Source organism: Telopea speciosissima, chromosome 2, assembly GCF_018873765.1.
Source record: "Telopea speciosissima isolate NSW1024214 ecotype Mountain lineage chromosome 2, Tspe_v1, whole genome shotgun sequence".
NCBI classification, from domain to species: Eukaryota; Viridiplantae; Streptophyta; class Magnoliopsida; order Proteales; family Proteaceae; genus Telopea; species Telopea speciosissima.
In genome coordinates, this window is record NC_057917.1 from 51,358,608 (window position 1) to 51,370,301 (window position 11,694).

The window sequence follows — 11,694 nt, forward strand, 5'->3', positions numbered from 1 at the left end:
TAAGATGTGGAATTCTGCTCCATACCTAGGTATTTATAGAGGGAGATGAGGCGATTGGAAGAGTCCTGATATGATAGGAGTTCTTCTCGTGGAAGGCTCTTCCATGTAGAGCGAAGTGGAGAGACATTTTCGGGGTCGGACTCCTGTTAAGGTAAGAGTCCTAATGGAAGCGTGATTCAATATCGTGTAGGGATCGTGGCTCGATCCTTATCCCGGGATACTCGGGCGGTGCTGACATGACTCCGCGATTCCTGGTAGGCCGTTGTGATGACCTTGGTGGAGGGCTCGGCCTAGGAGGTCGGCCATGGAGGTCGGCCATGGGAGGTCGATCTCGGTAGTCACTTCGGCCTTAACAGTCCTATGTATGCTCGGCCAGGGAGGTCGACCTCATCAGTCACCTCGGCCTAGGCCGTCCTGTGTATGCTCCGCCAAGAAGGTCGGCATGGGTGATGTGTTGCGGGTGCAGCAGAATGCTAGGCCCAGACATGCGACCTGACGGAGACTAGGTCGATCCAGTTTCTAATTCAACTCGGTTCGGTTCTTGGGGTGACTCCGGCTTGGCCACGTGGCAGCTTCTGATTGGTGAGGTGATTTTATGCTGTATCAGGTAATAAAAAAATCCTTGAATTGGTCACGGCTGATTCAACCAATCTGATTCCGATGTTTGAAATTCTAAACTGATTTTTTGGGGGCAGGAGGGTGGTGATCATTTCCCCATTATTAAAACTTACGATCGCATGGTTGCATTGCCAAAACTTGAAGTTGCTTGTGTAAAATTCCAATGCATCTTAGACAAAATAGCTTTTCCACAACCAGAAAAGGGAATAAAAACATTCGGAAGGAGTAAAAAATATTAGAAAACCAACCAAAACCCCGTACAAAATCAGAAATAGTTCCTCCAAATTCAAATACTCCCCCACCAAAATCAAATTCTGAGCTGTTTTATGCCCTCTGTAGCAACTGATTCTCGCAAGTCATTCCCAGTTGTTAAGCTCTTAGTGTCATCCTCTATCTGAATTGATGATTTTGATGGCAAGGAAAAAACCTTCAAAGATGGCAGCTCTTTACAAAAAAGCGGAGCCGGAAGTTCCTCTTTACGAACGGGTGGAGCAGCAAATATTGGCACTGTTTGCCTGAAGCAGACTGGTGGGGCTACATGAGTTGGTGGTGGCCCCATTACTTGAGGACGGGTTGGCGGTGGGGATATTGGCGGGGCAGAGAAAACAGGGACTGAAGTCCTTATTGTCACTGGCGGTGTAGGTAGGGGATGGCGTTGAACACTGCCTCAGAAGATCGCCATCTTGAGAACCCAAAACCCTTCAAGTTGCAGAGGAAGGAGTGCTAGAACCCTAAACCTCAAACCTTATTCTGATGCGAGTAACAGGGGAAGGAGGTGGGAAGGGGGTGTGAAGTTAGGGATGCCATATGGGCAAAATGGTAACCTCACACCCCATTAGGGGGTATATTAGTCATTTTAAGGCATCAATTATCATCACTGTAACAATTAACGGGAATGCTATAACGGAGTGCAGCTGCCTGTAACAAATAACCTAAACTCAACAGGTGTGACTGTATAATTTAGAAACACAAGGAGTAGCTCTGTATTTAGTATAAATCTCAAGGGGTGACAATGTAATTTTTCCTAAAAAAATATTAAAATGCTACGCGAGAAGTCCTCACTCTCCACTCTCACTATCTCAGTCAGTCCTCACTAGAATTGTGTGATTTGTGTCCTAAAAATAGTTTATGTATTTAATAACCCCTCTTTCTTCATTTATTTGTAGAACGTAAACTGAGCGCGATTGTCTTGGTTCATCGGTAATTTCTCCAAAGAACAGAGTCATTTTATTATCCTCAGATCTGTTTCGACAATGATGTTCGTATTTAAAGGCGCTCGTTACTCTGTCCTGTCCTTCCCGGTATGTCTTCTTCTTCTTCTTCTCTCAGGCTCCGAGTAGGATTTTTGGAACCAGAGGAACACTAGAAGAAACTTGAAGAATTCGATTCGATACAAAGAGTAAAAGAGGTAAAAGCATCAATTTCAAACGTTAATGGCGATGTCTGCGATAGGAATCTCGAGGATTCCCTCCTCGAATCACTTGAATCTTGTCGACAAACCAAACACACCTTTCCTCAAATCCGTAGACCGAAACCTCTCCTCTTCTTCATCTTACCTCGCCGGTGATAAGATTCCACTCAAAGCGATTTTCCGTCGCCCGAAGAATGCTCCAAATGCCAAAATTCCTTTCTTGGTTTCTCCTAAAGCGGTTTCTGACTCCAAGAATTCGCAGACGTGTCTCGATCCTGATGCTAGCCGTGTAAGTCTTCACTTTTGATTAAATTCAGTTCTTCTTGACCTTTTAGTTACGACTTACGAGTTTATTGGTGTTACTACGTTGGATGTTCACCTTTTCTGTGCAGTTCTTTGATTATCTTCATCATCTCAAAATTCTACGAGGAATCGTTGGTGATTTGTTCATGTTTGTATCTAATCAAGAAATTAACACTGCGGATGTAAATTTTGTTTGAGAAAAGAATTAATGTGATGCAAGGATGTAAATTACGGATTTTAGAGAGTAAATTAAGACTCACTGTCTTAATTCCTATATAATGATTGTCTGAAATAATGTAGTTCGTCTAGCCTTTTTTGATGTTTAATTATGATCCTAGATCTAAGTTTGTTATTCACTTTTCACAAACACTCTCTCTTTCTCTCTGCTCTGGGGACTGAGGAGCTACCTGAGGCCGTTTCTCATTGGTCGGATTGCTCACCCCCGGCCCCTAATCTGTCTGAGGTCATTGTTTTGTTGAAGTCATTTGCTGGATCTCAGAGTTCCCGGATGTAGGAAACGATTGTGGATCCCACCATTTGGACAACTTGTGTCAAGTGGACGCTATAATTTTCCCCCAGCCTGTTTACATTGGCTAATCAAATCATAGTTTAATTATGTATAATTTTGTAATTTATATTTTACTGTTAGACCTCTCTGTTGCAATTTTCAAGGCTCTCCTTTTTGTAGCTCCGAAGCAACAATCTTGAATTGCCGCGATTGATTTCTGCTGTAATAATCTATTTAGTAGTTTTCTTCAATGGAGCTCTGAGTTCCAGTTTCGCTGGATTCATGATGTCGAATCTGTGGGACTATTATATGCTAGGTTGGATGCCTCGATTGTAACATTAAGGCTTAAGCAAACTATTAGTGGTCTCGTGATTGTATGATTTCTTCCTTCTTGTCATTGTTCTTGTTTGTTAGAAGTTTTTTACCTCATAATTTTCATCATTTAAGGTGGATGGAGAACTAAGTTCTGTTGATGTGATTCTCTACAGAGTGTTCTGGGAATTATTCTTGGGGGTGGAGCTGGGACCCGCCTATATCCCCTTACCAAGAAGAGAGCAAAGCCTGCTGTTCCACTGGGAGCAAACTACAGACTGATTGACATTCCTGTGAGCAATTGCTTGAACAGTAATATATCAAAAATCTATGTTCTCACCCAGTTCAATTCTGCATCTCTTAACCGCCACCTATCCCGGGCATATGCCAGTAACATGGGAGGGTACAAAAATGAAGGTTTTGTTGAAGTTCTTGCCGCTCAGCAGAGCCCTGAGAACCCCAACTGGTTTCAGGTAATAATACAACCTCGTTCTGCTTTTTGTGTCTAATAGTTTTTCTGCTTCAGTATGAGGTCATCAGAATTTGGACTATATTCTATATATATGTGTGTGTGTCTAAGGTTGGCTTTTTCAATGTGTTTAATTTGCTTTTGATGAGCTCATTTTCTCAATGAGATTTCATACTTCATTTCAGTTTGGTTTAAAACATTTTGATTTGGACTTAATCCCTTTTTTCAACATAAAAGGTGATTTTTTTTTCTCACCCTGTGAAGGTTTAGGTGGCAAAACTTGGAATGTGGTCTCAAGATCCTTGCTTGTTTATGGTTTGGTGTTGATTATGTCACATCCCCCTACCTAACATGAGTTCTCGTGATAAGAAGTGAAAAACTAGTTTGAAATATTCACTTTTTGTTGATAAGCTCCTTGATTAAATGGACTAGTCTATAATTCAATAAATTTACATACTGTAATCCATGTGTGACATATAGGAACTTCTTCTCTTTCTTAGGTTGCACTTGTGGTGTAGGGAATTTCAGTTACATTATTGGACATGTTACTCGGTTTCTGCAATCCTGTTTAACTTAAAGGCCAATTACAAGTATTCTCTTGTCTAGAAATTTAATTACTCCAATTCAGATGGGATGATTTGTTATTGTTGTTTTTTTTTTGGGTGGGTGAGCTGAATGATAGGAAAAATTACTACTTAAAAAGAAGGGGGGAAAAGAGAATGGAAGCATAGAAAAAATTAATGAAAAAATTGATAGATGGATTTGACCCCTTTCTCTTTAGCTGGCTCTTACAGTGGAGTCCATCTTCATAAATTGCAGGGTACTGCTGATGCTGTAAGGCAGTATTTATGGCTGTTTGAGGAACATAATGTTATGGAATTCCTGGTTCTTGCTGGGGATCATTTATACCGAATGGATTATGAGAGGTTTATTCAAGCACACAGAGAAACTGATGCTGATATTACTGTGGCTGCACTTCCGATGGATGAAAAACGTGCCACTGCATTTGGACTCATGAAGATTGATGAAGAAGGACGGATAATTGAATTTGCAGAGAAGCCAAAAGGAGAACAATTGAAGGCAATGAAGGTAGAAAATATGAAATGGATTTATATGTATTCTGCTGTTTGTAACTTTGTGTTTTCAATATTCTCAAATTGTTTTTCTTATGAAAGGTGCATTTGACTTTTTGGCTTGACTTTTGTCAAATTTATTTCAGGTTGATACTACCATCTTAGGCCTTGATGATGTGAGAGCTAAAGAGATGCCATACATTGCTAGTATGGGTATATATGTTGTCAGCAAAAATGTCATGTTGGAGCTACTCCGTGAGAAATTCCCTGGAGCTAATGATTTTGGAAGTGAAGTCATTCCAGGTGCAACTTCCATTGGAATGAGGGTATGTCTTATTTTCATTCATTCTCCCTTTAATTTAAATCCTGCATTGGACTAATTCTCTAAGGTGTGGTTCTGTCTGCATACGTTTGTGTTTATGATTTTATTTCTTTCCTTGCTTTTTAATTTTTGGACATTTGCCTTTGAACTGTTTGCCACAATTTATCCTGACTGTCCTAAAGAAAGCATTAAGTTAATTGCATATTCACTAAGGTCAACCATTGGCCTCAGAGATCACCTTGGTGGGATGTATAGAAATAGAATGGCTCGGGCCCAACCTAGATTTTGCTCCACAGGTATGGCTACAACAAGGACTACGGCTCATAGTTGGCCTTGTCCTTTTTAATTATGAATCATTCCTAGATCAATAATTGGCCTTTTAGATTAACTTGGTGGGATTTATACAATGGGTAGGTCCGCACCCATCTTCTTCTCCACAGGAGCGACTACAAGGATTACAGGCTTATAATTGACCTTGTCCTGTTTAATTATGAAGCATTCTTGGTCAATAATTGGCCTTTGAGATCAAGTTAGCAGGATTTACAATCCATATGCTCCACTGGTGTGGCAGCAACAAGTATGAGCTCATTGTTGGCCTTGTCCACTTTGGTTATAAATCAGGAAGTTAATTTCTACATAATCCTTGAGGTTTTAGGCAGTGTTTGGTATGCATTCTTAGAATGCATTCTTGGTTGATTTCGCATTCTCAGATGATAAAAATAGTTGTTTTTATGGTCTGAGAATGCGAAATTGACCTAGAATGCATACCAAACACAGCCTTAATATTTCCATATCTGAAGCCAATTTAAAACATATTTTCATTTTTGTTCTTTCATGACTGTCAACTTCTTACAGGCATGGAGTTAATTCATCCAAAGCCAATGAAACCTCTAAAAGTAAAATCACAATTGGATACTTTATTTGCTGGAGATTTTAATATTTATTCTCTATTTCCCTGTGTTCACATTCTCAGTCCCTGATTTCGAGACATCTTAATGGTATTTCTTCAGGTGCAAGCTTACTTGTATGATGGATATTGGGAGGACATTGGTACCATTGAAGCATTTTATAACGCAAATTTGGGGATTACCAAAAAGCCAATACCAGATTTCAGGTAGTTTAAATCCAGGGAGATCAAGTCTCTCAACTAGGTTGTATGATGCAACATCTTTTATTCCTTACCTCCAAGTCTAATTGAAGATGTACTTTAATGCAGCTTTTATGATCGTTCTTCTCCAATTTATACACAACCACGGTATTTGCCTCCTTCCAAAATGCTTGATGCTGATGTCACAGATAGTGTTATTGGTGAGGGTTGTGTGATTAAGGCAAGTTGCCAAAAGCCATATTTTTGTATTTTAAAGTAGGCTTGAACATGCTTAACCTAATGATTCTATTATCTTCTTTGTGTTTCAACATCAAAAGTTACATTTCTTCCTGGTTACGGCAATTAAGGCTTAGATAATGACCTTGTGCTAAGATTCTTTTTTTTTCTTCTCATTCTTCTTTGTGTCAGAACTGCAAGATTCACCATTCTGTTGTTGGGCTCCGTTCTTGCATCTCAGAGGGTGCGATTATAGAAGATACACTGCTAATGGGAGCAGATTATTATGAGGTAATTTTTTTGTGGGGAATATTAGTGATTTATACTTTTGTTCTTGACTTGATACTGATAATCTGGTAGTTTCCATCTTTTGAAAGACTGGGAAGTTTGACATGTAAATTGATAAAGAATTGCTGATTTACATTTTAATGGTCATGTATGTGCCGTGAATAATAATGGTTTTCATCCTGTTTGCACCAGACGGATGCTGATAGGAGGTTCTTGGCTGCAAAAGGTAGCATACCAATTGGTATTGGCAAAAACTCTCACATCAAGAGGGCCATTATTGACAAGAATGCTCGCATCGGAGACAATGTGAAGGTTTGCACTTAATACCTCCTATCGCCATGAATTATTCCATATTGCTACACCAAATTGGTAGCTGTGCATAGCCAGATTTTTGTACAAGAGGGATGGGGGATTTATATAGTCAATCTAATATGAAGATTTACTGAGATAATAATCGCCCATCCTAAGTAAATCTTTCAGTATAAGTAAAGAGGGTGTTTGTCAGCCCAAAAAGCGCTTCATCATGTGGCAAAAGTGAGCTCTCTTATTTGTTTATTTTAAATAAAAGATTAGAAGTTAAACTGTTGGCATGAGCAGGGAAGAATCCTCAGGATGACAGATTCTAAACCATCCATGGACATTATCATCAATCATGGTTTCAAGTATTGGAATCTGATCAGGCATATCAGCCCCAGATGGACCAGATCCCGATCAATTGATACAGATCCATCCAATACTTCCCAATAATCTGCCTCTCCATATCTCCAAATGGCTATATGGGAGGTGCCAAGGTGGTTCATGGGAGAGATTTAGATGACTCAGATCACTGTAAAACAAGAAACTCTGAAAACAACTGTTTTTTTATTTTAAAAGTCACTAGATGTTAAAATAGATATCTGGTAGCCCAATTATTTCATAAATGTATTCTCTCTCCCAGTTATTAGTTAAATTTTAAGAATGGGTTGAGTCTAACCAGTTTACATTCTACTGGCCTTTGTGGGTGTTGGGATACAATGCTGTTGGTGGTGGTATCAGTGATGTTTCTTTTTATAACCCTGATATACTCAATAAGTGTGCATATACATCTATGCATTTAATATCCTTTTTGAGTCCTTAATGTTGAAACATTGTTTGTTATGCAGATCATTAACAGCGACAATGTGCAAGAAGCTGCTAGAGAAACAGATGGGTACTTCATCAAGAGTGGAATCGTCACAGTAATTAAGGATGCTTTGATACCCACTGGAACCATCATCTAAAACCACTTCGAATTCTTCCCACAATGTATAAAGAGAGAACCCACGTACTGTTCTCTAGTTTTGGGCCCGAAAACCAATGTAATAAGAGTTCTATCTTCCTTATAATCTCTTGCTTTTGGATCCTGAGGGACAATGTTTATGCACTAGGCAGTGCTAGGTATTTTAGCAGTGACTTGGTACTTTAGCCTCGTTGGTATTGTATATTTATTTTACTTTTACCTTTATGAGGAGAATCTCCTGAGGCTGCAAAGTCCATGTTTCTATAATCTACAGACTGCCAAACATGTTTCATCAGAATTTACACTATTAATAAAGACCAAATTTATTAATGTATTACGATAATTTATATAAGGGAAATTATCATCCCCCTCCCCTCTAAGTTTCTTTAATATCAACCCAATACCCAAGTTTTGAAATATGATAAAGCCCTCCTTTACTTTTTAAAGATTATATCAACCGTACTCTAACCGTTAAAAAACACCATTAAGTGATATCCAATTTTTCTAAAACCCCAGATTACCCTTAATGTAATTTTATTTCAATTTTCTCTTCTTCCTCTCTACGTTTCTTCTTCTTCTTCTGCCAGCACCACCATCATCGCCACCACAGCCGCCACAGATCCTCTTCCACCACCAGCACCAACGCCACCACCACCACCGAACCCCATTTCCATCTTTTAACCCAGCTCCTCCATCCCTCTCTTGGATTGGATATTACCCATCTCTTTCTCCATACGAAACTGAAACCCAAGCCCTCATCTCCATCTCCAATCTTCTTCCCGCCTTTCTTCTTCTTCTCCAAACACCCTAACCGAACCCATCTCTCCACTAAACTTCAAAACCCATCTCTCTTTTCCTTCTATTAATCAAATTTATCATCACACCGTGACCCACTCCCTTTCCAAAACCCCAAAAAACGATACCCAAAATTATGGAATCCAAAATTTGCAGGTTTTGGGTGTTTTCAGATAGCAGCCAAGATATTGATCTGATGCCCACCAAACTAAGGCCGAAGGTTACCTAGGAGATGCTCTTTGATGTTCCAAAAGTTGGGGCTGAACAGGTTACAAAACCAGATTTAAGTAACAAATCAAACCATGCTGAAATAAATAGAAAAACAGAGAATCCGCTGGTTTGTTAAAACTGAAATTAAGCTTTGGAGATTTGATTTCTGTTATCTTTTATCATTCAACTATCCACAATCACCCCAACTTCTGCCTTTCCCTCCACCCTCCGCCCAACCTCTATTTGGCTTCTCATTTCCATCTCCTTACCTTATCTCTTCCCTACCTTCTTCCTTATTTTCTTTCAACCCAGACCCTTGTACATATCAGTATGTCACTTTAACAAAATTAGGATTTGAACTCAGGGTTCAAGAGATTTACTTTAACTCTACCAAAAAATAGAGACATGGATGAGCTTAAGAATCCCATTGAGTGGAGATAATATATCAAGGGATAAATTCTGAAAATTTCAAGTTAAACAGATGAATATATTCTAAGATATGTCAATTCTTGATACAGGGATCAGATGTAGAGATTTATCAGCATAGACCAAACCTAATCTCATACCAAACTTCAACTACTGTCGAGTAGCCCTTCTAGTTTGATCTCCAAAATATCAGCAGCAGTTGTCGTTCGCCCATGATTTTGGAGGCTACCGGCCCTCATTTTGGCCACCACAAGGGGCTGCGGTGGGTGAATTGAAACCCTAATAGGGTTTTTGCCTTGTTTGTCGATTTGGGGAAGACAATGGGGAATATTCTCTGTCTGATTCCCTCAATATAATTTAAAAAAAAGATTTTCTTTAAGTTAAGTAATTGGAATTTGCTAACGTGCACTGCTGAGAAGGTGCTAATGTGCGCCAGGGTTGGGTTGGTGGAATCACCCATTAACTCTAATTTAAAAAGGGTAATATTGACTTTTCATATGCTATTTTAACAGAGTTAGTCACTTAGGGAACAGTTGATAGAATCTTTAAAAAGTAGGGGAGGGCATTGTCATTTCACTACAACAAAACACACTTGTAGCTACGGATATTTAATTGCAGTTCTTAAAACCACAGCCATAAGTGTCATATAACTGCGGTTTCTTCATGTGCAGTAATATGGGGTACTTATTGCTACGGTATTTATAAACCGCAGTAATAGAGGACTCTGTAACTGTGAAAACCGAAGCGTAGTTAAAAACCGCAGTAATATGGAATACTTATTGCTTCGGTATTTAAAAATGCAATAACAAAGGACCCTATAACCACGGAAACAAAACCGTGGTAAAAAACTGCAATAATATGAAATACTTTTTACTGCGGTAAATAAAACCACAATAACAAAGGACCCTATAACTGCGGAAACAAAACCGTAGTTATAAAACAACAATAATATGAGATACTTGTTACTACGATTTTTAAACCGCAGTAACAAAGGAACCTATAAATGCAAAAATAAAACTACAGATAAAAATCGCAGTAATATAAGATACTTTTTACTGTGATATTCAAAACCACAACAAAAACCGCAGTTAAAAAGTGCAATAATATGTGATACTTATTGATGCGATATTTAAAATCGCAGTAATAGAGAACTCTATAACTGCGAGGAAAAAATCATAGTTATATTGGATATTTATTGATGCGGTATTTAAAACCGTAGTAATACAAGACCCTATAACTGTGGAAACAAAATCTTAAAAATATTGATGCGGTATTCAAAACTACGGTAACTAAATTTCTCACCCCAACCTGTGAGCCCTAATTTTTTTCCCCTAAATTCATTCTCACCCAAACATACGCAAACCGTTTCCCCGGCTCACTCTCACTCTCTCGTAGCCCTACTCACTCTGGTCTTTTGATCTATTACATCGTCGACATCCCCTGTTCACTCTCACTCTCATGTAGCGCGGCTAACTCTGGACTTCCGATCTATTAAATCACCGACACCGAAGAAGGTAATCTCTCTCTCTCTCTCTCTCTCAACCCTCTCCTACGGTCATCTCCTTTGGCCATCACCATAGTTAGTGAAAGCGTGTATAATTGCACACTACAAGAAAAGTGCTCAAATAATGTACTCTGATGGTGAACAACTATGGCAACGTTTGTCAAAGACTGTCGTTAAAGGTAGGTCTACGACATCGTATTTTAGAAACCACCGCAGTATATACATGGTGGAGGCATGTGGTTGCGGTTACCTGAAACTGTCGTTTAATTATTTTTACACTGTGGAGGAATTCCCTCTTGCATATATTTTTAATTATTTCTAAAAATGTGGGTCCCATATAAATACTACCTTTCTCACTACACATACTAATGTAGTGTACAGATTCCTCCCCACACTGTTTGTGTGGGAAACCCTATCCCAAATTAAAAATAAAAATACTTGTGTGGAGCCCTCACTTTTTGTAAGGGGGTGTGAACGTTTGCAGATCTCTTGGGTAGTTGCTTAAGGGTGTCAATTGTGTACCAAAACTGGAACTAGACCAAATAAACCAAACAAACTGAGCCAATTAAAATTTGCTTCGGCTTGAGTATTAGACATAGGGAGAAAGAGAGCTACCTGGTCGCGTGCGGCTCGCAGCCCCTACATCTAGACACAGGACTGTGCAAAATGACCGCCGCATCCCCATGAAAAGTCGAAAATCCCTAAGGGGTGACAATCATGTCGTGCAACCTTGTTTCTAGGCATGGGAGCCGTATGCTGCACGGGACCGAGTAGCGTTCACTTTCCCATTAATATATTATCGTATATCAATATATTATAATACTAATATATCATCAATATATTATAATACTAATATATTATATTATATATTAC

The 11,694-nt window shown here is 39.1% G+C and overlaps 1 protein-coding gene across 1 annotated transcript; it reads left to right on the top strand.

Moving 5' to 3' along the window:
* Positions 1 to 2,012: 2,012 nt before the first annotated feature.
* Positions 2,013 to 8,150, top strand: LOC122651309 (glucose-1-phosphate adenylyltransferase small subunit, chloroplastic/amyloplastic). Its single transcript, XM_043844648.1, has 9 exons — positions 2,013 to 2,318; positions 3,329 to 3,625; positions 4,441 to 4,710; positions 4,841 to 5,020; positions 6,027 to 6,130; positions 6,233 to 6,344; positions 6,533 to 6,631; positions 6,821 to 6,940; positions 7,771 to 8,150. Exons 1-9 carry the CDS (start codon positions 2,052 to 2,054, stop codon positions 7,885 to 7,887), a joined length of 1,566 nt encoding a protein of 521 aa, XP_043700583.1. The 5' UTR covers positions 2,013 to 2,051; the 3' UTR covers positions 7,888 to 8,150.
* The last annotated feature ends 3,544 nt before the right edge of the window (positions 8,151 to 11,694 follow it).